The 27706-nt window shown below is 41.5% G+C and overlaps 1 protein-coding gene across 6 annotated transcripts in view; it reads left to right on the top strand.

Annotated features, from left to right (window-relative positions):
- Nucleotides 1-27706, top strand: part of ULK4 (unc-51 like kinase 4) — a 535263-nt gene that overhangs the window by 413823 nt on the left and 93734 nt on the right. For all 6 annotated transcript variants that reach the window (XM_060110747.1, XM_060110746.1, XM_060110750.1 and 3 more), the window contains one exon: nucleotides 2448-2633. In XM_060110747.1, the coding sequence (XP_059966730.1) occupies nucleotides 2448-2633 (186 nt within the window). The remainder of the gene's footprint in view (nucleotides 1-2447; nucleotides 2634-27706) is intronic.

A 27706-nucleotide genomic window follows, 5' to 3' on the forward strand; every position in this document is an offset into this window, starting at 1 on the left:
GTCTACAAAAATCTCACTTCAAATATAATGATACAGGCAGGTTGAAAGTAAAAGCTTGAAAAGTATATACCATACAAATATTAATTTTTAAAAAGCAGGAGTGGCTGTCCTAATATACATGTTAATTTCCTGATTGTGATCTTGTACTATAGTTATACAAGATGTTTCCATTGGGGGAGTTGGTTGAAATATGTGTGGTATCTCTTTGTATTGTTTCTTACAATGGTATATGAACCTGCAAATATCTCAAAATAAGATGTATTCACATACAAAAGAATGAAGGTGGTTGCCTACTCATACCATATACAAAAATTAATTCAAAATGGATCAAGACCTAAATGTAAAAGCTGAAACTATAAAGTTCTTAAAAATAAATGTAAGAGCTAAAACTATAAAAATTCTTAGAAGGAGCTTAAATCTCAGGACCTTGACATAGGCAATGGTTTCTTAGGTTTGACACCAAAATCACAAGGAATAAAAGGAACACATAGGGACTTCCCTGGTGGTCCAGTGGTTAAGACTTTGCCTTCCCATGCAGGGGGTGTGGGTTCAATCCCTGGTCGGGGAGGTAAGATCCCACATGCCTATGGCCAAAAACCCAAAAAACATAAAATAGAAGCAGTATTGTAACAAATTCAATCAAGACTTTAAAAATGGTCCACATCAAAAAAATCCTTTAAAAACTGGATAAATTTGACTTCATCAAAATAAAAAATATTTTGTGCTTCAAAGGACACTATCAAGGGACTTCCCTGGTGGTCCAGTGGCTGAGACTCAGTGCCCCCAGTGCAGGGGGCCCAGGTTCGATTCCTGGTCAGGGAACTAGATCCCACATGCTGCAACTAGACCCGGCGCAGCCAAATAAATAAATAAATAAATTTTTTTAAAAAAAGGACACTATCAAGAAAGTGAAAAGGCAACCCACAGGATGGGAAAACATTTTTGAAAATCATATATCTGCTAAGGGATTTGTATTTAAAATATATAAAGAACACTTAGACTCAATTCTAAAAAGACATATGACCTGTCTTAAAAAGTGGGCAAAGTATCTGAATAGACATTTCTCCAAAGATGATATGCAAATGGACAATAAGCACATGAAAAGATTTTCAACATCATTAGCCATCAGGGAAGTACAAATGAAAGACCACCACGAGTTACCACTCCACACTCACTAGGATGACTGTAATTAAAAATATAGGTAATAACAACTGTTGGTGAGGATGTGGGAAAACTGGAAACCTCACACATTGCTGGTGCTAATGGCAGCTTTGGAAAACAGTCTGCAGCTCCTCAAAAAGTTACACATAGTGTTATCACATGACTCAGCACCTCCACTTCTAAGTATATATCCAAGAGAAACAAATACTTGTCTGCACGAAAACATTTGCACACATGTTCACAGCAGTGTTATTCATACTAGTCAAAAGGTGAAAACAACTCAAATGTCCATCAACTGATGAATGGATAAACAAAATGTGGTATATCCATACAATGGAATATTACTACATAATAAAAAGAAATGAAATACTGATACATGCTACAGCATGGATGACTCTTGAGAACATGCTAAACGAAAGAAGCCAGTCAGATAGGGTCATATTTTGTATGATTTCAAGTATCTGAAATGTCCAGAATAGGCAAAGCCAGAGAGACAGAAAGCACGTTAGCACTGGGCAGGGACTGGGGGTAGAGAGGAAGAGATGACGTGAAGGTAATGGTTACAAGGTACAGGGTTTCTCTTTCAGGTAGTGAAAAAATTCTAAAATTGGTTCTGTTGGTGGTTGCACCACTCTGAAAAATACTAAAAACCATTGAATGGCAGGTATACGTTAAATGACTGAATTGTATGTCACAGGAATTATAGCTCAACAAAGCTATTAGAAATAAAATAAAACTTTAAACATTAAAAAGTTAAAATGCTTATGGTATGATTATTATTTCATAATATACCTTTTAATACAGAAACAATGCTTTCTCTCTGCCTGTTTAGTCAATAACGATTTGGAAACAGACAAGTTCAAACTGTTTCTTAATATCTTCTAGAAAGTGGATTTTCCTAAACAAGTTAAGTAAACAAGAATGTAAATGTTATGCCTCGGAAAAATCAAACTGTTTCCACACCTATAGTTGCACATACACCTGTATGAATATATGCATATATACATATGCATATAAAATATATGTTGGTCCTTTGCTTGTCACAGGTCATTCATCACTATAGATTAAAGAAAGGACTGCAGGATTTCCTTCTGATTTTGTGCTGTTAGCCTTGTTTGAGTTACTGTATGCATTTTGAAAAAGATCCATTCAAAAAAATACTCCTTTAATTAAACTTTGTATTCAGACTGACATTTTATCTGTTACGCCAAATTTTACTGTGGTTCTTGAGGAATACCAACACCATCTTCAGTTAAGCTTAAGTCATCCAATTTATTAATTTTCAGCTTCCTAACGAGGATCCTGAAATTTTTGAAGTTTCATCCAAGTGTCTGTCTATACTGGTTCAGTTGTATGGAGGAGAAAACCCAGACAGCCTGTCTCCCGAAAATGCAGAGAATTTTGCTGATTTACTGACATCCAAAGAGGACCCGAAGGAGCAGAAGCTTCTGTTGAGGATTCTCAGAAGAATGGTGAGTCCACACGGAAACTGGGGCTTGGGTGGGCGGCCTCAGTGGCAGCCAGTAGACGGGGAGTAGTCATTTTTTTCGACCTAGTTTCATTAAAGAACTCCCAGTTACCTTTCCCCATAGTTACCTACTGTTAACATTTATCATATTCTGCATATCTATCTGCATATACAAGTATTTTTCCTGAACTGTGAGAAAGTAAGTTAGACACATTGTTCTTGCTTACTCCTTAGTATGTGAGTGTGTATTTCCTAATGAGATGGATGTTCTGTTACTTAACTACAGTTATCAAAACCAGGAAATTTAACACTGATACAAATCTTTTACTAATCTGCCATCTGTATTCCAGTTTTGTCAGTTGTCCCCATAATGTCCTTTATAGCTTGTTTTCTGGTGTAGAAACCAGTCCAGGATCATGTATTTTAGTAGATGTGTGTCCTTAATCTGGAATAGTTCTGCAGCCTTTCTTTGTCTTTCATGACATTTCTAAAGAATGGGCCAATGTAGGTCTCTCTGATGTTTTCTGGACAATTGGATTCAGGTAAGCCCCAGAAGAAATACTGTGTCCTTCTCAATCCATCAGATCCAGAGGCTTATGATGTCTGTTTGCCCTTTACTGGTGATGTTCATTTTGATCACTTCATTAAATCAATGTGTTGTTGTTATTTTTAAATTTTTTAATGGTTGCAAAAGGGAGATTTTCAAACTCGCAACGTTTCTAACCCCCAGTATGGTACTGTAGGAAAAATTTTCCCTTTCGCCCCATTTATTTTTTATTTATTTTATTTATTTTATTTTATTTTATTTTTTGGAGGCGTTGGGTCTTCGTTGCTGCACCAGGGCTTTCTCTAGTTGCGGCGAGTGCATTGCAGTGCACGGACTTCTCATTTTCGTGGCTTTTTTTGTTGCAGAGCACAGGGCTCTAGGCGCGCGGGCTTCAGTAGCTGTGGCTCACGGGCTCTAGAGCGCAGGCTCAGTAGTCGTGGCTCGCAGGCTCTAGGGCACAGGCCCAGTAGTTGTGGCACACGGGTTTAGCTGCTCCACGGCATGTGGGACCTTCCCGGACCAGGGCTTGTACCCATGTCCCCTGCATTGGCAGGCGGCTTCTTAACCACTGAGCCACCAGGGAAGTCCATCGCCCCATTTATTTTACTTTAAAAAATATATATAGCTGATGTTTATTTGAAAGTACTTTTGAAGACTGACTTATTTTCTTTTTACAGTAGATCTTGTTCTGCTGCTTTCGAAGGCCATTATTTACAGCAGCTGTTGTTGAAGTTAGGCAAGGAGTGGAGGTCCTGTTAGTCTGTGTCGTTTTCTGGCTTGTCAGTCTGTGTTCACTTCTAGATCCAATTATCTTGAGGGGTCCTTTGGCAGTGGAGGCTATGGATGCTCCAGAGAGTTGCCTTCAAGACAATTTTTATGCTAGTTTGATAGACAGCTGCAGTACGTGACCCAGCTAAATCTGCACAGCAGGTTATGGGTGACAGAACTAGAACAGAGATAGAGAGTTACCCTCCTTGCTGCTACATTATGCTTTTGTACAGCCAGACCTCCCAACCGCAACAATGCTTCCTGTCTAGTGGAGTCATTCCCTGAGTAACCGGATGATGACACAATCTAAGCAAGCCTCCCGAAGTGTAGGATAAATACTTCTGGGGACAGTAGACCTTGGGCATGGTACTCCAACCTAGCACTAGATGACACTGAATCACAAAGTAAGGCAAATATTTCCTCTTCCATTTTATTTTGATCTTTCTGATGATTTAAGGTGAAAGTCTCAATTTGGTACTACTGTGTCTTTAACACCTCTCAAATCCTTCAGAATGTCCCTTTTTAACAGAGAGGAAGCCTCTCAGATGACTAGCTTTTTCAGTAGAGATAACATATTTCTTTCAAAAAATAGTTTTAATCTTTTAGAAATGGTGAGTCAATGTGAAATCAAGTACTAGAAAATATGGTAATATGAGTGATATGTACATGTGGCAGAATCGTGTGTTTGGTACAGAATGACAAAAGCTTGGGGATATTGACCTCACATCTGATACAATTAATTTTATAGAGATTCACCATCTCGTATTTGAAAATGTTAGGGCCAGATTTAGTTTGGAATTTATAATTTTCAGATCTTTTTGGCATGGTGCTTATACTGTATATGATATGACTCCACAGCAGTCACCTGGGGTGGTACCGTTGTCAAGCATGGTAATATTTCTGCTGCAAAATGTATGAACATTCACACCAAGTGGGTAAATAAAAACTGTATGTGACCCCATGTGGTTAGGTCAGGTTTTGCCACCAAATATGTTTTTGAACCAAACTTAAGAAAAAAAGTTTTGATTTTCAGAGCTTTCTAGATTTTAGAATTGCAGAGAGATTATGGACCTATCTTTGGAATAAATTACATCATTTTAAAAAAAACAGGTTAATTTAATCATGCAGGAAACAGTTAGACCCCAATTTGGTCAAAGTAACCAGACTACACCATCTTTTAGTTAATTTTACTGTCTGAAATGATTTCCTTATAGTTTCTGACCTGCCACATATAGGGCCAGGTAGGTTTTGTTTGGGGAAGAAAAGTTGAATCCAAGTGACTTTATCTGTGTATGTGAAAATAGAAGTAGTTTCTGGTGCTGCTCATCTGTTTGTTTGTTTTTTAATTGTAGTAAAGTAAACATAATATAAAGTTTACCAGCTATCTGTGATAAGTGCTTTATAATCTTCTGAAAACTTTCTAAATTACCCATGGATGGGTCAATGTTGGGTTCAAGTGGTGCAAAACACACAATCAGGGATTCTGGGCCTTGAACTTGCCTATCCTGAGGCTCGGTTCTGCTTAAACTTAGAACTGAGTTCAGTAAATTTGGAGAGAAACAACAGCAGATGACCCAAAGGGTTGTATGATGCCAGCGCCCATTCCCGGACTGATGTGGCCCTTCCCCTCTCTCTCGCTGCTTCCTGTCCTCACCTCCGTGTTTGCCATTGTTTTGTAACTGTCAGCTTACCGTCTGTTCTCACCTTCACATTACCCTTGTTCAGTGTAGTGATGTGGTCTTTTTCAGCGTGTTATAGTGTCTAGCCCATGAAAGGTTGTCAGCAGATGATGTTTCTAACTGTGTTAAGGACTTCTGGTGAATTATCTCATTTAATCTTCACAGCTCCCTTAGCGGTCAGCTCCAGTGATTGCTTCCATTTATAGGTTAAAAGCTAAGGCTCAAAGAGCTTACGTAACACTCCCAAGGCCACCAACTAGGACTCGGCAGAGCTGGGACCAGCCAAGGTGAACTGACCCTAGCTTGTGCTCTTGCCAACTAGCTGGCCACCTTGCTGCTGCTCTGTCCAGGACTGATCTGGACTCTGAGGGCATTCATTAAGCTGAACTTGACTGAATTTCGATCTAGAAGGCACCTAAGAGATTCATTCTTTCATTCATGGGAAAATGATAGAGTTATTACTATGTGCATCCTCTACATTGGGGGAACTAAGACAGCAAGATATGCTCTTCCTGCTGTCTGTTCTCAGGGATCCCTAACTGGAGCGAGAGAGAAACGCCAGCTTCATTATAAAGCAGAATGCAATTAGTGCCACGCTAGAGGAGCCAGCAAAGTTCCACAGAAACGTTCCCTTTGGGGAGGAGATTGGCCACGACATGGTGTTTGAGCAGTGTGTAGAAGGATGTGTTGGTCATCCATGCATGGACCAGGAAGAAGCACATCCTGAATAGTGGCCCCAAAATCCACAGGGCTAGACTGACAGACATAAGAAATGGACCAGGAAAGACCAGAGGGTACCAAACATTTGGAGTTTGGACACCGTTGTTAGAATTAGAAAGTTCTGGTCTCTGAAACCAAAGGACAGTGGTAGCATCTCAATTGAATTCAAATTATGTTTACGGTGAAATAAAGCTTTCTCACAGTGCCCGGCATGTAATTGGTATTTAGTAAGTATCCACTGAGCTGAGTAAGAAATGTCTGTAAAATCTCTACTTTTGTTATTGGCAGTTGTTCATTTTTGCTCTTCAGTGTATATTATGAGCTAATTTGAGTGCTTTGTAGATGCACAGGCCAGAATGAGAGGGACCTTAAAAGGCCTTTAGTTGTTCCCCAGTCTGATGCTTCAGTCCCCTCCACACTATCCCTGCCAAGTTTCTTAGAAGGGGGTGAGATTGGATAGGTAGATGCATAGAGGATGGGAACCTGGGAGATAGAAAGAATGTGAGCAAAGATTTCCTGTGATTTTAAGGGGGCTGGCATCTCAGGCTCTCCTCGATGGCCTGGGGGAGCCAGACTTGATAGAGAGGCAGGGAGCAATTTGGATTTGTTACCTGAATCAGTAATTGGATTAAGGAGGCTTGTTAAGTGCAGCCTTCTGATTGTAAGAAGTTAAGGAGGTAAAGACAAGCTCTTTAAGGACCTACCTCAAAGGACATTTATTAAGTGCACACTCCTTCTGGGAGCAATTCTTTTTTTCTTAATTGAGACAAAACTGGCATATAGCATTATATTAGTTTTAGGTGTACAAGATATTTGTATATATTGCAAAATGATCACCACAGTAAGTCTAGCTAACATCCATTGCCATAAATAGTTGTACATTTTTTTCTAAGATTTACTTTCTTAGCAACTTTCAAATATATAATACAGTATTATTAACTATAGTCACCATGCTGTACATCACATCCCAATGACTTATTTATTTTATAACTGGAAATTTGTACCTTTTAATCCCTTCACCCATTGTACCCACTCCCAACCCCTCACCACCAATCTATTGTCTGTATCTACGAGCTTGGCTTTTTCCTTCCGCTTTTTTTTTCTTTTAAGATTACACACAAAATTGAGATTATGTGGAATTTATCTTTCTCTGTCTGACTTATTTCACTTAGCATAATTCCCTCAAGATCCATCCATGTTGTCACAAATAGCAAGATTTCTTTTTTTTTTTTTTTTTTTTTTTTTTGCTTTCACTGGGTCTTAGTTGCAGCAGGTGGGCTCCTTAGTTGCAGCTCATGGGTTCCTTAGTTGTGGCATGCAAACTGTTAGCTGTGGCATGCATGTGGGATCTAGTTCCCTGACCAGGAATCGAACCCAAGCCCCCTGTATTGGGAGCATGGAGTCTTATCCGCTGCACCACCAGGGAAGTCCCAAGATTTCATTCTTTTTTATGGCCAAATAATATTCCAGTGTGTGTGTGTTTGTGTATCAAATTTTCTTTATACATTCTTCTATCATTGGACATTTAGATTGTTTCCGTATCTTGGCTATTGTAAATAATGCTGAAGTGAACATTGGGGTGTGTATTTCTTTTTGAATTAGTGTTTTTGTTTTCTCTGGATAAATACCCAGAAGTGGAATTGCTGGGCCTTATGGTAGTTCTATTTTTAATTTTTTGAGGAACTTCTGCACTGTCTTCCATGGTGTTTGCACCAGTTTACATTCCTAGCGACAGTACCCAAGGATTCCCTTTTCTCCACATCCTCGCCAACATTTGTTATTGGTTGTCTTTTTGATAATAACCATTCTGACTGGTGTGAGGTAACATATTCTTGTGGTTTTGATTTGCATTTCCCTGATGTTTAGTGGTGTTGAGCATTTTTTCATGTACCTGCTAGCTATCTATATATCTTCTTTGGAAAAATGTCTATTCAGGTCTTCTGCCCATTTTTTATTCAGATTGCTTTTTTACTATTAAGTTATATGAGCTCTTTCTATTAATATATTTTGGATATTATTCCCTTATAAGATGTATGATTTGCAGATATTTTCTCTCATTAGGTAGGTTGCCTTTCATTTTGTTGATGGTTTCCTTCACTGTGCAGAAGCTTTTTAGTTTGATGTAATCCCACTTGTTTATTGCTTTTGTTGCCTTTGCTTTTGGTGTCAGATCCAAAAAATCATCTCTAAGACCAGAGTCAAGGAGCTTACTGCTTGTGTTTTCTCCTAGGAGTTGTATGGTTTTAGGTCTTATGTGCACGTCTTTAATCCATTTGGAGTTAATTTTTTTGTGTGGTGTAAGATAATGGTTCAGTTTCATTCTTTTGCATGTGTTCAGTTTTCCCAACACCATTTATTGAAGAGACTGACCTTTCTCTATTGAATATTCTTGGTTCTTATGTCAAAAATTAATTGAACATATATGCATAGGTTTATTTCTGGGCTCTCTATCCTGTTCCATTGATATATTTGTCTGTTTTCAATGCCAGTACCATACTGTTTCGATTACTATATCTTTGTAATATAGTTTGAAACCAGGGAGTGTGATGCCTCCAGCTTTGTTCTTCTTTTTCAAGATTGCTTTGGCTACTTGGGGTCTTTTGTGGTTTCATACGAATTTTAGGATTGTTTGTTCTATTTCTTTGAAAAATGCTATTGGAATTTTGATAGAGATTGCACTGAATCTGTAAATCGCTTTTGGAGCATTTCTAAAAACAAGAGGGTTCTACTCTGTGAGACTGTCTCTTTTTAAGCCCTGATTGAGAAGTGCCTCTTTCCCCAAAGCTGAGCAAGCCGGGATGATTTCAGAGAGGGCAACCCCAAAATACCCTTGGCCCTACAGTTTCTAAGGCCACGTAATGAGCGTGTCCGTGACCGGTAAACTGTGGTTATTAGAGAGCCATCTTAGGAATAATGTGGAAGATTCCTCCCTATGAGTTACACAAAAGGCCCTTTCTTGAAATATCTGTTTCAGCTCCCAATCTTGTGACTGTAACTTTCTAAAAGCAGAATTTTCACTAACAGATGAAAGAAATAAGATGTGTAGTTTGTGCTGATGGGGTTGGGATATGTTTTGCCCCTAGGGTGCTCTTCCTTATTTAGTCTGCATTTAGAACATTGAGAAAATGTTGGGGAAACCTGAGAATTTAATTATGTACTGTAATTTACCAGGATGTTTGGTGGTTTTATAATTATACTTTGTACTCTGGCTTTAAAAATGTGATGGAGATCCTTCTGGTTGCTGCCAGGTTTACCTGTCCCTTAAACTTGATATCAGTGGGCGTTTTCTCAGGGTAATGATCGTGGATCAGCTGCTTGTCACTTAATTAAAGTTAGCTTTACTCCAACACTCAAAATATTGACCACACACAAGCCACCACAAACTTGTTCTCTAAAACTGACTGCTCTCTGAAAGCAGAGGGTGGTCATAACACGCTGAGGTTGCTAACTCCTTTCACCTGCCCGCTCACCCATCTACCTGGTACAGCAGAGGTGGCAGTAGTGGGACTTGGGCTCGCTCTCTGAGGGTGATTAGTATTAAAGATTATTACAAATATCCATCCCTTGAGGACCCTTTACCCTGCTGCTTTCAGAAAATCTTGCTCTGCTCGCCACCATTTTCCTTCCAAATTCTCATGTAGGTCCCCTGGTCCTTTCCATTTTGACCATAAGAGCAGAGATGTTGTGTTGCTGAAAATCAGTGTAATAGCATTTCTTCACATACAGAGTTTTTAAAGCTCTGAAGAGACCAAATGAGGAAACTAGGAAATCTGCAGCCATTCTTTTTCTATTTTAGGAGCAGGATGAGTTGTAGATGTAGAAGCAGAAGGGACCTAATTGCTATTAGAAAAGTAAAGAACTATTCCTTGAGGTGTAACAAGAAGGCAAAATGATACCTCTCCCTCCTAGCTTATTTTTCTCATGGTAAGGCCTTCTTTTCTTGACTTATTTTCCTAAAGGGAAAAAAGTGGGGAGATTGTTGTGAAGCCAGTGAAAATTTTTAGAGAAACACTATGTACTCAAAGGAGTAAAAAGCAAGTGTAATCAATTTTTGTGAAATCTCGTCCCTTAGAACGTTTTCCTGAGACTCTGAGAGGATGCTCTTAGGAGTTTCCAAGAGGAATCTTTCCCTGAATCCATACACACCATTTATTGTTACACTGGATGAACATCTATGCCCGTGATTGCCATAGGACTCACAAGTTAATTGGGAACTCTTTGATTAATTTGGTTGTGTCTTTCCAACAAAGAAAAGAAACATCTTGCTGAAAAATTTTTCCTTAGTTCCCTGAGGAAACATTCCTGAGATTTTGAGCAAGACAAAATCAGGAAGCTTATGGCCAGTGGAATAGGATCATTTATAGCCAGTCACTCTCAAGACTGAAACTTCTGTGTTTCTGTGAGTGAAGCCACATCCACCTCAGAGAGGAAGTATGTGGATCTTTGCCATGGGTTTCCTGAGGATGTGCAACATGTCTCATCCCTTTGAACATGTCTCATTCTCGTTCACATTTCCTAGGTGCATCTGCCCTCTCCCCTGCCCCTTCCCACATGGAGGTTCCTCATGGTCAGGCTGATGTTTGTGGGCCCTGGGCAGCATAATTTCTCTTCTGTTTTGACTTCTTATTTCAAGAGATTCAGCTCCCTACCTGCCTCCTGAAATTCTTCTGTCAGATAAAATTCATTCTCTAACGAGTCCTTTCCTCTTTCCGTTCCCATTGCCATGGATGGTATCTTTATCCACCTTTCTATTATGAAAGGTTTCAAAACCACACAACAGTTGAAAGAGTAATATGATTGAGAACCTGTGTAGTCAAGAATTATTATCAGAATTGTTATCATTTCACCATATTTTTCAAGTCTCCGTATGTACTTTATTCACACAAAATGTCACCCTGATATTTTTTACTTCTACGTGTGTGTTTTAAATCACGTGAAAGCAAAGGAATCATGACACTTGGCCCAATAACATTATCACACCCAAGAAAATTAATAACGATTCATAATATCATTAATACCCAATTCATGTTTAATTTTCCTAGTTAAAAAATGACTTAATAGCTTTTTTTTTTTTAAAAAAAAGCCATGTTCCAGTCAAGGCTCACATACTGAATTTGTTGTTTTCTTAGTCTCCTTTAATCTAGAAGAGTCTTCCTGCCTTTTTTTTTCCCCTATGAAATTGACTTTTTGGAGAGTCTGAGTCAGTTGTCTGGTAGAATGCCCAACAGTCTGAAATAGTATGAATATTTCCTCACAGCATTTTTGGTCACAACATCTCATTGGTAATGGCCCCTAATCTTGTATCCCATCAGGAAGCATATGATGCTAGGCTGCCCCACTTTCAGTGATGCTAAGTTTGATTGCTTGACTAAGGGGTTATCTTCTGCTTCTCCATCAGGTAGATACATGTTTCCCTTTGAGATCACTAAGTAATCCTCACAGAGATGCTTTGGCACTGTGTGAATATCTGTATTCCCCACAACTTCTTAAAGAAAAGGGTAAGACTATAAAAAATGGGCTAATGGTGATGGAGCAAAAGAAATAGTTAATTTTTAATCATTAATTTTTAAACTGTGGAAAGGACCAATCTGATATCCTTGGGAACAGGTATCCCTCAAAAAGAGAGAAGACCTACTGCTTTCTTGCATAATATTAATTTGTTGAGAATCTACCCATTGTAAATTATAAGTAAACAGCTAAGGGTCCTTGGAATTTGTTTTATGTTTTATATCCTCCTCATGGCCAAGGAGGGGAAGAAGCTGTGAGGGATCATTTATTTATTCAAACTTTGAATATTCCCATTTATAAGTACTTATTATCTGGTTCAAATGATAGTGATTACAAGTAACTGTGGAGTTTTCCTGATTCTTCATGATCATTCTGACCATCATCAAGCCCACTGTGCAGCTGTTGCTGTGCAGAATGCTCTAGGCTCTCTTGGTAATGTGGGATTTCTTTAATGGCATGCTTTTAACAAAACCATTCTTAAAATAGTGAACATTCAAAGCATGTTAAGAATTAGGATGAACACGTTTACTTCCTTGTGGATACAAAGAGCAATGAAAATTGTTCTGGAGGACCTTTCCTTAGGAAGACCTGTACTAAATGTTTCTAATTTTTGTATTTAAAAGAATATTTTAAATGCAATTTTCCTTTGTATAATCTATAACAATTTTAATAAATGAATTCTGTCCACTAAAAGAATAGTTAATGTCTACATTATATTCATAGGAATATCTTCCTTTCCTCAAAAGGGTTGTTTTCAAGTTGTTATACTGTATATGACAAAGAACCAGAGTTGGGTTTTGGGTTTTCAGTTTTTAAATAATCATGGGAAAAGCTAAAGATAAAAAACTTTCAGTTGATATTTTAAATATTTATCTGAGAGAGTATTTTAAATTCAAGCCGTTAGAAAAGTTTAATTTAAAGGTGAATTATGACCTCTTATTGTTGTTTTGTATAAGCAAGTGTTTTGAAACTGATCAACAGAAATAATTGACCGAGTTTAGGTAAATGATTTTTCAACACAGGGGTTCCTTTTTGTTCTGGAATAAGTAATACTGGAAAACTAACCACTTCATGTAAATTCACTTAAACTGGCTGCCTAACAACTGTGGTAAATAATGACAAAATGTGTGGCTGGGGCTTGATCTCAAGAAATAAAACTGAAATTTATTTAAATGCATTTATTTTGTCTTTTAACAACATTATGAAGACATTCTTATAATGGGTTACTTCGCATTTTGTAAGCCTGTGCAGAAAAAGTCTTCGCTAAGAGTGACCACTCACTCAGCAAGTAGTTATTCAGTGCCTGCTCAGTGCTGGGGATAGAGCTGTGAACAACACAGACTAAGATCCCTGCTCTACTGGAGCTTACCAGGGAGAGTGAGATGACAACTGCATTTATTAAATAAACTATTGATGTTTTAGATAGTAAAAGCACTAAGAAGAAACATATAGAAGGAAAGAAAGATAGGACATACAGTGGGACATCTGCAGCTCCGGATGATATGACCAGGGAAGGTCTCACTGAGATGACATCTGAGTAAAGACCTGAAGGAAGCCAGGGGGAGATTTGGAGCAAGACACACTAGACAGGGGACAGCATTTGCTAAGTCTGCAAGGCAGGTGCCTACCCAGGGTGTGCTAGGAACCCCAAGGAAGCCAGTGTGTCCAAAGCAAAATGAGCAAGAAATAGATATGTAAGATGCGAGGGAGATGACAGAGGAGGGTTTGGTGGAGGGAGGAAGTTATCCTGGCAAAGACTGGCCTTCATCCTGAGTGAGACGAGAACCTGTGGAGGGTTTTGAGCAGAAGGGTGAGGTGATCTGGTTCCCACGCTGAGTGCGGTCATTGAAGTGGGTGAGGGGTGAGAGATGGCAGCAGGTTATTGCAGTCCTGGGGAGTCCTGGTCATGGCTTGGAGTGGTTATATTTTGGATAAATCTTGACAGTACAACCAGTAGAATTTGCCAGCAGATTGGATATGGGCTGTGAGGCAAACAGTAATCAAAGATGATTCCAGTTTGGGCCCAACCCAAAACCTAGATGGCCAAAACTCAGGAGGAGCTGGTCTGGGGGAAGAGGGGAAATCGGGAGCAGAGTTTGGGGCACGTTATGGGTAGATGCCTGTCAGCCATCCAAGTGGGAATGTCTAGTTGGCTGTTGGATCTACAGGTCTGGAATTCCAAGTAAGAGAAACCTGGACTGGAGGGAGAAACGGAGAGAGGTGGTGATCAGAACATGGGCTGTTCAAATGTGGATTCTGGAAGGCTTCCAGTTAATGGCAAAAACCAGGTCTAGAGTAAAATCACAGGAGTGAGTGTCTGAGGTGTGGAGGAAGACAGGGTCATGGGAGGGAAAGCCAGAGACCTGAGTGGTGCTAGAAGGACCCTCTCTATGGACGGCAATATTACCAAGCGCTGTGACAAGAGTGGCACTGGGGACAAGGACAGTGAGCTGGGAACCCAGTGATCCACAGCTGCAGCAGGGAAGAGTAGCAGGCGCTATTCTCTGGTGACATTAGGTTTAAAGGTGGGGGGTAATGGAGGAGAGGTGGGGAATGGTCAGGAAGCAGCAGGGAGGACCACAGAGCCATCTCTGTGAATAAGGAACCTGAGAAAGGGCTGTACAGAGCCCTGTGGGTATGAGCCCAGGGGAAGAGGGGCGATCTGGGAGACCTGGGCTCTGCATTGTGATCAACGTAAACTAGGATGAAGTGTGGGTGCTGGAGACTGGTCCCGACTGAGATTGTGCAGACAGGATGCATGAGGCTGTGAGCAAGAGGCAGGGACCTTGCTGGTGCCTGTAGAGTTCTGGGCCTTCTGACTCTAGCCAGGACAGAGGTGACCCCACGTCTCTCTGCCCACGAGAATCAACAGAGGCCTGGTCTTGCTCTGAGTGTGCAGAACCCACCTGAACCCTGCCAGGGCAGCCTGTAGCTGGGCCTTTCCCCTCCATCATATTGGGCTCTACCAGCAATTCTAGACATTTTTGTGTGTCATCTTTCACATTATCAAAAGTGCATGATGGCACATTATGACAGCCTTCATATCTAACCTTCTCAGCATCATCATAAAATGCGGTCTTTTCTTCAAAACTGTTTCAGGTCTTCATTAATTTTCCGTTGCTATTCAAATTAGTATTCCCCTTTGAAGTTTCTGCCCTTTCTTCACACTTGAAGAGATTTTTCTCTTCTTTAGCTGGTGACCATCCAGTGTTGTCTATCTGTCAGACCTGCCCTCTTCAAAGACTTTGTATGTCTGTGTCTTTATTTCTGTCCTGCCCCTAGGTTCATCAGAACCATTAATTTTATTTTATTTTACTTTATTTAGATTCCATATATATGTGTTAGCATATGGTATTTGTTTTTCTCTTTCCGACTTACATAGAGAATGGACTTGAGGACACGGGAGGGGGAATGGTAAGCTGGGACAAAATGAGAGAGTGGCACGGACTTACATATACTACCAAATGTAAAATAGATAGCTAGTGGGAAGCAGCTGCATAGCACAGGGAGATCAGCTGGGTGCTTTGTGACCACCTAGAGGGGTGGGATAGGGAGGGTGGGAGGGAGATGCAAGAGGGAGGGGATATGGGGATATATGTATACGTATAGCTGATTCACTTTGTTATACGGCAGAAACTAACACACCATCGTAAAGCAATTATACTCCAATGAAGATGTTAAAAAAAAAAAGACTTTATGTAATTCTTCCACTATTACTGGCAATGATTTAATGAAATCCCATATCTTTTGTAAGATTTGAATTTTCCCTTTGCAGTTGATTTCTATATCACAGATATGCTAATTTAAAAAAACAAAAAACATTGTGCCTAGGCCTGGCTGAACACGTGTGTGTGTGTGTGTATGTGTGTACATGAGAGAGAACCACCCATCAATTTATCAGTAAACATATTCATGCCCCAAGTTGCTGGGGGCTGGGTTTTTGAAAATAAAAATTTGGGTAATAAGAACCCTTTGCCACTCTGTAATCACCCTTTTAGCTTAGCAAATCTGATGATTCCACATTCAGGCATAGTTTCTGCTTAAGAATTTGCCTTTAAAATTAACCATCACAATAAATGACCCTTCTGATCTATGTCAGTAGATATTTACTTTGATCTTTTAGTGTTTTGATTTGTGGGGTGGATGAGTAAGCCTGAGCAAACCCGCACGATCTCATTCTAGTATTTCTCCTTAGGACTTCAGGAGACGGATGAGGAGGTTAGGTGGCCGACATGTTGGGTACAGAGACCAATTCTCATTGGCATCTTAGGGAGTTGAGCCAAAAATCCTAGACCAGTATCTCAGGGGTTGTTACTGAGACCTGTCATAACTTTTTCTGTTTCAGGGATTAGCTTTTTCTAACAACATTGCTAAAGGAAACGTATTGAAGGTGTTCCTGAGAATTATTTCCTGTAGCATCTTGCTTTCCTATTTCAGTTGCAAACATGCCACTGTCATGACCCTTCTGGAAGCAAATAATGATTGGGACTCTCATTTCCAATTACCCTCGCCTCCCTTCTTGATTTATACACAGAACAGATTTATCCTTTCTTCAAAGAAAGTTGTTAAGTTCTACACAGTATAATTTTTTTCAGGATATTAAATACTTTTATTTACTATAAACTGATAGTACTTTCTTTAAACCCCAAGAAACATTGTAGGTTTCATTAATTGGGTCACAAAGATATTTGGTTTTAAGTACCACAGAAGTTTTGATGCCATTTGCTTTTTTCTAAATTCCTTCATTATTATGTCAAGAAACAAAGTCTGTTTATAAACTCCACATGGACTTTTTGTATGATGGTTATGAGAAGGTTTTAATGAAATTTGAGAGTGTCTCTAGAGATCACAGATCCTGGGGCCTTTAACATTACTGTGTTGCTTAGCAACCTGGAAGTCATTTCATTTCCAGGCTCTGTAATAATATGATATACTTTTCTTTGCCAGTCCCTGATGAAAATGTAATGGAAATAATCCCTTTCTAAAGGTTGCACTCCATGAGTGGGCGGCAACAGAGATGTTTTTTTCCCCTTTTTTCACCGTCTGGGCAGGTTTTTAATTCAGTGCACAAGTATTGTCTTCTGAATATTGTACGTGACAGAATGAAATATATTCTAAGATAATATTCTTAAAAGGAAGACCTACTCTTCTGATATAATGATTAGAAATACCTTAGAAGTTGTCAACATACATAAGTGTACTTTCACCATGTTGAAAAAAGGGTAAACTTATTAGTTGACCACCAGTTAATAAAAGAATGTCTGCTTACTCCTAGATAATTTATTAAATCCAAGTATTTGCAGGTATTAGACAGGTCTAATAAAACCAATAAATAAAAAATAAAAAACAGTAAAAGCAAATGCTTTTGAGTAATAGGAACAAAGCCAGTCTACATTAGTTTGACTTATTGACTGTTTTTGAAAAAATATTTTTGTAATTTTTCTAAAGCAGTATTTTTTAATTATAAAAGTAATACACAATTTGCACATGAAGTTCATACATAATAGCATTGTTCATAAAAAGTGGAAACAATCCAAATGTCTGTCAGCTGATGCATGGATAAATAAATGTGGTATATCCATGCAATGAAATATTATTCAGCCATGAAAAGGAATGAAGTACTGGTACATGCTATCACATAGATGAACCTTGAGAGCATTTTGCTAAGTGAAAGAACTTAGATGCAAAATGCCACACACCATGTGTTTCCATTTTTATGAAATATGTACTAGAATTGACAAATCTACAGAGACAGAATGATTAGTGGTTGCCAGGGGCTGAAGAGAAAAGGGAATAGAGAGTGACTGTTAATGGATACGGGGTTTGGGGCAAATAATGAAGGTGTTCTAAAACCTATTGTGGTGATAGTTATACACCTTTGTGAATATTCTAAAAACCACTGAATTGTACACTTTAAAATGGTGAATTTTATGATATGTGACTTTGTTATAAAAAATAACAGCATCCAAAAAAAGGAATATGACTTGGGAAATATATAAGAGTAAAAAGAAAATAATGTCATCCTTAAACTTATAATCCATACATTATCATAGTTAATGTTTTATTTCTTTCTAGACACACAGACGACATATATGTATGTATGTGTATATACATATGCACATAAACATATACACATATATTGACATGCATTTCTAAACAAGTTAAGATTTTAAATTATGGTGAAAAAGTTCATGTGTTTACCTTGATTGCCTCCCAAAATCATTGAAATGATCAAAATAAGTATAAAAATAAGTGAGAATGCACAACCTCACTGGAAACAAGGAAAGGTATCAGTGATAGATGCCTAATTTGGGAAGTTTCTATAAGACACAATTAGTTTAACAGAAAGACTATTCAGAATTTAGGAAACCATAGACCACCATAGGGAAAGAAGCAGAAATGCTGAGACGCTCTGGAAGAATCTCAGGAACAGCAGAGGCCCAGAGGAAGGGCAGAGCCCAGGCCCAGCCCACACCTTGGAGCTGTTCACTGTGCACAGGGTCTTCCCTAGGGTGCCCTGTGGTGGGCACAAGAACAACTGAATTCCGGGCTGGGCTGCCCTGGTCTTCCAGAGCCACTGCCCTCCGCCAAAGTGGATGCTCAACCTTCCATCCTGTTCCTTCTCTGAAGTTAAGTCTTCATTCATTTTTCTTACATTTGTCTCACTCACCCCAGGGCAAGTCTGCCCATAGCTCTCAGCAGCATCCTTCAGGAGCAGCTTCCCCAAGGAAATCAAAGCGAGATCTTACAAATTCCTGAGGTACCAGTCCTTGCTCATTAGATCTTCATTTTATGAAAGATAGGCAAACAAAGAAGAATTGCTGGACATTTGAGAGAAGTCTGTGGCCAAAGAGTGGCCACAGGTGAACCAGAAAAGCCAGTGGCCACAGGAAAAAAAATATAAGAAAGAAGACTTTAAAAAAATTCTAATTAGTATTCTCACAGAGACTTCAAAGATTATCGCATCCGTAAAACAAAACATGACGTTCCAATTTTAAAACCCAGTAGAGGGATTGAATAACGGAATAAACTGACAAAAGCCAAGTGAATTATTTATGAAACCAACTTGAAGAATTCTTTCTGAGCACAGAGTGAGAGAAGTGTTACGAATTGTGGCAGATGGGTCCAGGAAACCCCACAGCTCTTCGTGGGAACAGTATATTAGCAGGTTTGATGATCCACCCACATTCAACACCCTCCCGGCACAGAGAAGGTGATGAAACCCTCAGTTGTGTATGTGGACAGTTTCCCCACATCCTCCACAGGAGAGCACTTTGCTTATAGGGTATGTGCCTAAGTGGATATCTATTCCCTTCTTTTTTTTGTCTTACATGAGGCAAGTGTTCATGTTTACTGTGATGTGAAGAAGTGTTCACTCACGGCAGGCCCTGATAGGACAGCTAGATTTTCCAGACCAGATACTGAGATGATTCAGCAAAAGGCACTTTTAAAAAATTGAAGTATAATTGATGTACAATGTTATATAAGTTACAGGTGTACAGTATAGTGATTCATAATTTTTAAAGGTTATATTCCACTTATAGTTATTTTTAAATATTGGCTATATTCCCTGTGTTGTATAATATATCCTTGTAGCTTGTTTTGTGATAATAGTTTTTACCCTTTACTCCCCTGCCCTTGGATAGTCTCTCTGCTCTTTCCCCTCCCCACTGGTAACCGCTAGTTTGTCCTCTATGTCTGTGAGTCTATTTCTTTTTTGTTATATTCAGTAGTTTGTTGTATTTTTAATATTTCACATATAAGTGATGTCATACAGCATTTGTCTTCCTCCGTCTGACTTATTTCACATAGAATAATACCCTCCAAATCCATCCATGTTGTTGCAAATGGCAAAATTTCATTCTTTTTTATGGCTGAGTGATATTCCATTATATATGTATACACATACATACATATACATGCATGTATGTGTATATATACATATACATACGTATATGTTTACACACACACACATACACACACATACCACATCTTCTTTATCCATTCATGATGAACACTTTGATGAACACTTAGGTTGCTTCCATGTCTTGGCTATTGTATATAATGCTATGAACATTGGGGTGCATGTATCTTTACCAGTTAATGTTTTGGGGTTTTCTTGGATATATACCCAGGAGTGGAATTTCTGGGTCATCTGGTAGTTCTATTTTTAGTTTTTTGAGAAACCTCCATACTGTTCTCCACAGTGGCTGAACCAATTTACATTCCCACCAACAGTGTAGGAGGGTTCCCTTTTCTCTGCATCCTCGCCAACATTTGTTGTTTGTGATCTTTTTGATGATAGCCATTCTGACAGGTGTGAGGTGATATCTTGTGGGTTTGGTTTGCATTTCCCTGATAATTAGCGATGTTGAGCATCTTTTCGTGTGCCTGTTGGCCATCTGCATGTGCTCTTTGGAAAAATGTCTATTCAGGTCTTCTGCCCAATTTTTAATCAGGTTGTTTGTTTTTTGGATGTTGAGTTGTATGAGCTGTTTATATATTTTTGGATATTAACCCCTTATAGGTCATATTATTTGCAAATATTTTCTCCCATGCAGTAGGTTGTCTTTCATTTTGTCGATGGTTTCCTTTGCTGTGCAAAAGCTTTTAAGTTTAATTAGGTCCCATTTGTTTATTTTTGAAAAAGCACTTTTGGATTCAGAATTGAGTCTAGTGAAAATACTGAAAAGTGCCACCTTGGGCATAGTTTCCTGGTGTGGTGGAGTTAACAGGACCTCCAGACCCTTGCTACTTAAAACGTGATCCCAGACCTTCAACAGCTTCATTACTTGGCAGCTTATTTGAAATGCAGAATCTCAGGCCCCACCCTATGCCTGTTGAGTCAGAATTTGTGCTTTAACGTGGTCCCCAAGTGGTTCTAGAGGTGGTTCTAACATGGTCTAGAGGTGGCTTCTAAAAATCCAGAATGGGTGGTTAGCAGAGCCATAAGCAAGACTTGAGTCTGAGAGATGCCCTTTTCAGAATCCAGTGTGTCTTTAGCCAATTCCAGATACTTTCAGTTATGTTTGCTGGGAAGGGGACTGGAACTCTTTTTTTTTTGAGACTGGAACTCTTAATCTGTGTCTGTCCATTTATTTCTGGAAGACCTACTGACATCAACTTCTAAAAACCTTTTTTATTTCTTATTTTAATTTTTCTCTTATTTGAAAATGATAATGACATTCAAACTTGATGTAACTATTCAGGGTTTGTCTCTAAAGGCTATTTTATCTAGTAAAGAATTCACAAGGGGAGAGACTTTAAGCAGCACCAGGAGAGAAATATCAGGAAGAGAATACTGATTAAATAAAGCTGTGAAACAGGCTAGCAGAAAGTAGGAGAGTTTTTTTTTAAATCTGTTAAAATGATAATATCCTCCGGCTAGTGCATTAATAATGCAGTAGCAAGGGCAAAGGGCCCAGCTTAGGGGCTGGCGGAGAGCAGGTGGGCCAGCATTGTTGCTGATCCATCAGTTCAGGTGCAGAGGCTGGGACATGGGGACGGGGGAGTACTGAGTGAGCCCTTTTAGACAGTCAAGCACCAGTGACTGGATTAAGGGAAGACACTTGGACATGGACAGGCAGGTTCAGACCTCACTCCGTCCCTTATCTGCAGTGTGTCCTTGGACAGGTCACTTAACATGTCAGAGCTGAGTGCTAATTTACCTGGTAGGGCCCTTAATAGAGGATTACAGGAGATAGTTATGCAAAGGGTTTATCATACTGCAGTGCATCCCTTGTCACAGCACAGAGAAAGCCACCGATAAAAGACATATGTACATGCGCACACACACAGATACATATTTTGGAAATGGCAAGTGTCTTCATAAATATCCGGGATCCAGGCATACACACCTACCAGATTGTACACTTACACCCTTCTTATTTGCTCAGTAAAGGCTTTTTCTGGTTGAGAATGCGCATCCTTCCTGTCAGGGATACACACCTCCTGCTGAGGGGTTCAGCGGCCGCCGAATGAAAACACACACCGCATGATGCACGTGTTTTTATCGCTTGTCTCTGCAAGAACCCAGAGCTCGGAAGTCAGCTTTCTTGCAGCCACAGTCAGATGTGGGGAAGCAAGCCTGGGCCCCAGCAGTCTCCCAGCACAGGGAAGGCCTCTGCTGTCTGCTTCGCTGACCTAGGGATCTGTCTCACCCAGGAAAGCGCAGAGCAGTCACCAGGGCTGCTCATGACTCATGCATGAAGCGAGGTGATCCCATCTGGACTCCCTCAAGGTCTTGACCCTTCCTTGGCCCTTCCCTGCTGCCAGCACATAATCCTTAACCCCTGGGGAACCAGAGGCCCATGGCCAATTACTGTGGGCATCTCCGTGTGCCCCCCAAGGAGCTCCTTGTGCCTTGTTAGGCTTAATTGCATGGCCACTGAGAGCTGGAGCCTCTGGTATGGGTTTCATCAGTGGCCCCGGGGCATTCTGAGGATGGGCCGCCCTGCTGGGAGAGTCCACTGCGAGGTGGTGCACGGGCTGGCGGCCTCCATTACCACTGCAAAGGCTGCAGGCTGGCGGGCTGGCAGAGATTGTGTCACTGCACAGTAACCTCCCAGGGACAGTGCAGCCAGAGTGGGGCTCTGTTCTTGGGAGCTTCTGAGCCATCGTAAAGCTGGAATGTTCTCTGCTGCTAAGTGCAGGGACCTTCCAGTTATTGTCACTGTTAATCAGATGACTCTAAAGACTAGGAAACGGTTTTCTTCGAAGTTACTGTCTTGACCACCCTCTTAATAATGATATAACAGCCAACGTGTATTGGGTGTTTTCTCGCTGGCCACTAAGCTGAGTCACTGACCTGGAAAACATTAGAGCCACCCTATGAGGGGAGATAGGAATACCCCATTTCCCCAGTTGAGGAAACTGAGGGACAGGAGGCCCCGTGAGTATGTGGGGAATCTAGGATTTGAATCCAGATATTTTAATTTAACATCTTTAACCATCATAAGTAGTGTATATTGTATCATACTTACTGCAAATAAGGAAGAAATTGTACACCTTAAACGATTAAGATGGTAAATTTTATGTTACATGTATTTTACCACAATTTTTAAAAGTTGAAAAAAGGAAAGGAAGAATGGGCAAAATCCTCCAGGGACCTATTTTTGTAAATGTGTTGCTGATGTGAATGTTCCTAACTGATCTCTGCTTTATCAGTAGCCTGAATATGTCCGTCTCTAATTCAATCCCAAATTCTAACTCTGTCTTTTCTCTTCTAATTGTCTTTTCTCAAAAAAAAAAAATCCTCAAATAATTTAGCACTATCATACCTAGGAACTTTCTGTCTATTTCAGGCAGCAGTACTTGGAGGGGCTGCATTTTTCATGCTCCTTAATCCACAGGTCTCTGCCTGTAGGACCTCACACCTGAAATGAATCATCTTACTATAATTAACCCTCTGCTGTCTGCTCTGGCCCAAGAAGTGGGCTGCTCTGGTTCATTGAGGCATTCAACTGATGATGTCTCAGGAAACTAGACTGCAGTAAGAGCATGTTTATCAGCAGAACTCTTCTAAACACAAATTAATCTTTGCTTGACTATTTTGAGCTCCTTTCTGAGTAGACAGTGACCTATGTAATGTTTCAAACAGCGAAACGCCAAGTTTAGGTTTACTCAATTATTTTGTTGTTTTTACAAGGAGGCTGAAGCTCTTACTTCATAAAATATAACCACCTTCCCTAGAAGCAACTCCAGAGCATTAGAATCTATCTTTAAAGATATTATGGCAGAAACTTGCATGTAATACACATCTATTATATCAAAATTTGAGGAAGGTGCTGCATTTTATCATTATTGATATTACATACTCACACAGAGACGTGTGGAGAACAAAATAATAAAGACTCATGTAACCACCACCCAGTAAGATGCTGCTTTGTTTTTTGCAATATGCGGGCCTCTCATTGTTGTGGCCTCTCCCGTTGCGGAGCACAGGCTCCGGACGCGCAGGCTCAGTGGCCATGGCTCACGGGCCCAGCTGCTCCGCGGCATGTGGGATCTTCCCTGACCAGGGCACGAACCCGCGTCCCCTGCATGGGCAGGCGGACTCTCAACCACTGAGCCACCAGGGAAGCCCAAGATGCTGCTTTGAAAAAAGGTTTAATCACACTAGGCTATGAAAACTGATGGTAATGTTGTAATATAAAATAATCCCTTATAATGATGTATGTTCAACAGTACAGCTTTCCAGCTTCTAAGCAGTTTTCTGGAGTATATGCAACAAGTTCTGATGGATTCAGTCGCCCGCACCCTCAGGAGATGGCCCATGTCAGCCCTGATCCCAGGAAAAGATGAATTTGTGTCCCAGAGCACTTTTCAAACAACAGGAGAAGGAATTGGTACTTTTGATAATTTTGTCTATTTTTCCTGAGTTTTACCTCATCAAATGAGAGTTTTCTCTCAGTCGACTCTAAGTTTACTGTTTTTTCTTTCCAACCTTTTAAAAGATGTCCAAACCCATCATTTTTTTTTTCCATCTTCTCTCTCGGCTAATGATTTTTCTTCACACTTCGCTGAGAAATTAGATCAGGAGAGAACTGCCACAGGCTCCCACCCCAACATCGCCACCTCCCTCCTCTTCTGCAGGGGAGGCCAAGGCCTCCGTCCCCTCCCTCTTGCTCAAGGATGTGCCTCCAGCATCTGTGCCCTTTCCATCTCCTGCATCACAATGTTCCCCTCAGTGGGGTCAGTCCCATCAGTGTATTGATACGGTGTCACATCAGCCATCTTTAAAAAGGAGAAAACACGTTCTGTACCCACATCTCTGCCTAGCTGCCCCATTTCTCTCCCCGTCCCAGCAGAGCTCCTTGGGATCCAGTTAGTCAGGCTTCCGTACGCACCCCTCCGTCAAAACAGCCCTGAGCGTGGTGGCTTGTGAACAACAGTTCTCAGCCTTCCTTTCACTCAGCCTTGGCACAGCTGGTGGCTCCTTGAGGAAACTCCTCCCTTGGATTCTGGGACACCACACTCTCTTGCTTCTCCTCCTGACACGCTGGCCGTTCCTCTTGGTCTCCCTTGCTGGTCTCTCTAAACACTGCGGCGCTGAAAACTCCGCCCTAAGCCCACTCCTCCCCATCTGCGTCTGCTTCTCAGGGAGCTCAGCCCGTGCCTTGCCTTTCCTATCGTCTCCCAGTTTGCACCTTCAGCCCCCGGGGCCCCTGAACTTGAATCTGATGGCGTCAGCAGCCAGCTCCCCATCTTTGCTCAGCCGACCACGGGTATCTCAGATGTCCTGTGGCCTTCCTTCCCTAAGCCTGCTGACCCATCACCCTCCCCATCTCAGCCATGGCAGCTTCAGGTGTGTCAGGTCAGACCTTGCACAGGCTATACGAGTGCTTCTCCAGCAGGGCAGCCTTGGAGTGGGGCCCAAAGGAAGCAGGGGAACAAGTCAAGTCACCTTTAACTTCTCCCCCTCTCGCTCCACCCCCATTGTCCACACAGATCAAGAACCTGATCTTTTCACTACCTCCACCTCCCCCGTGCTGATCCATCACCTCTCATGTCAATTATGATAACTGCCGGAACGAGTCTTCCTGCTTTACCAGTGCCCCCCGTCCCCGTCCCTGCCCCACAGGCTGTTCTCAACACAGCCGCCAGGGTGATCCTTTTAAAGCCCCAGTGAAGTACGGCTCCCTGTCTCAGAGGAAAGTCACAGCCCTTCCCTCACCTGCAAGGCTCTCACAATTTGGCCTCCACTCCCGGCACATCTCGGCATCTCTCCTGCCACTTTTCTTCTTGCTGCCTCCAATCCAGACATACTTGCTGCTTCTCAAACACACCAGCCACGCTGGTACCTCAAGGCCTCTCTCTCTGGAAGATGCTTTCCCAATCCCACATGGCTTCCCGCCTCCTTTCAGGTCTTGACTCAGGTGTCACCTGGACCGAGAGGCCTCCCCTGGGCAGCCTCAGCGAACAAGGCACCCCTTTCCCTGCCTCTGTGCCCTCTGCCTCCTGACCCAGCTTGCTTTTTCTCCATTACACTCATCGTTAGCTGGTGTCTTGTCTGTTTGCTTGTTTATTTTCTATTGTTTATCTCTGTCACTAAGATATAAGCACTATGTGGTCTGTTTTTAGCATCTTTTCTGTGTCCCTCACACACAGAATTGTCCTGGGCCTGTGGTTTGTTTGGATAAATGAATGGTTTTTATAAACTTTGCACCTGTTCCTCCTTGGATGGACTCAAGCCACAGGCTGTCCTGCAGAGCCCACTAGTTCGTGGCGTGTTTGCCCCCAAATGCCCTGTGGCAAGAGATCCTGTAAGAGGCAGCGTGCCATAATGATAAGCAACCTGGACTCCAGAGCCAAAATAGCTCATTTGAAACATAGCTCCGCTTACTAGCCCTGTGACCTCAGGTTACTTAACCTGCAGTGTCCCCATGCCTTCATCTGTGGCATGGGATTCTAATAATACTCTCTTTGTGTAGCGCTATTGTGAAGATCAGATGAGTTACTTCTGCAAAAGCAGTTAGAACAGTGCCTAGCACATGCGAGGTACTATCTAAGTGTCAGTTCTGTTGTTTTTATTTATCTTTGGATCTGCCGTGACACCTGCCACAGCAGCCTGAATTAAGTGAGCATTCATCAAATTGACATGTCTCCTGTCGGGGGGATGACGTAAGGGAGAGTAGGTGGCATGTTGGATTGTTGGGCTGCAGACTGATACCCAAGCCACTCCCATTTCATAAAGGTGTTCAGCAAACGCGCTGAGCCCTGCTCTGCGCCATGCTCTGTGCTGGGCATCGGGCAAAGCGTGATGGGCAAACCCAGATCAGTCTCCAGTCCCAGGGTGCTCTCAGCCCTGCCCTATTGAGCCGTCCCGCTCCAAGAAGCTGACAAGGAGGGAAGTAGCCCAGAGGCACTCTGTGGTTTCATCTCACTGGCTCCCACCCACCCCAGGGCGGTGTGGCCTTCCTGCCAGCTCCGCGCACCACACTCAGAGGAGCGTTCTGCCCACACACCACTGACGTCCTCAGAGTTGGCTCAGAGCTGCTGACTGGGGCTGCTGCTCCTTCCCTCCAAGATATGGTTCATGAGGAGACAAGGTTTTCATTTCCAGTCTAGGTGTAAGTCCCTGCTTATGCCATTGGGAAACCTTGGATAAGTTACCTAACTTCCGTAAACGTTCTTTGCTTTACCAATGAACTACAGATGAAAGCGTCTGCCTATAGGCTACTATGAGGATCAAACGTTTACCCAAATGTCGTCACATATCCCAAACTTTTAGGGTCACCATTTCCCTTAATCTCCAAGGAAAATATGCCATAGGGTCCAGCACTCCCCCAGGGTTGCAGAGGATGCCTGGAAAGTGGAGGGGGCTTAGATTTTATAGGTTACTTACATCCCCGATTCCTGCCTGCTGCTGGCCTTTCTCTCCCTGCCTTGCCCAGAGCTTGGACCTGAGCCACCTTCTTTCAACCTTCAAAGTTCCACCTTCCCAAAGGTGGAGAATGGGGTGTTTGCAACCTGCTGCCTGAATCGGTAGGCCATATTCTACTCTGTGTCCCACTTCCCACGCTGCCCCTTTCTTTTTTCTTTTTTCTTTTTTTTTTTTTTTTTTTTGCTGTACGCAGGCCTCTCACTGTTGTGGCCTCTCCTGTTGCGGAGCACAGGCTCTGGATGCACAGGCTCAGCAGCCATGGCTCACAGGCCCAGCCGCTCCGCGGCATGTGGGATCTTCCTGGACCGGGGCACGAACCCGTGTCCCCTGCATTGGCAGGCGGACTCTCAACCACTGCGCCACCAGGGAAGCCCTGCCCCTTTCTTTTTAGCTCCTGCCTTGTCCCCTATCTGGGACTTGCCCTTGCCACTTGAAGCTACCCCTCAGGCTCCTGGCTCTAATGGGCTTTG

This window comes from Mesoplodon densirostris, chromosome 10 (genome assembly GCF_025265405.1).
Source record: "Mesoplodon densirostris isolate mMesDen1 chromosome 10, mMesDen1 primary haplotype, whole genome shotgun sequence".
In the NCBI taxonomy this organism is placed as follows: Eukaryota; Metazoa; Chordata; class Mammalia; order Artiodactyla; family Ziphiidae; genus Mesoplodon; species Mesoplodon densirostris.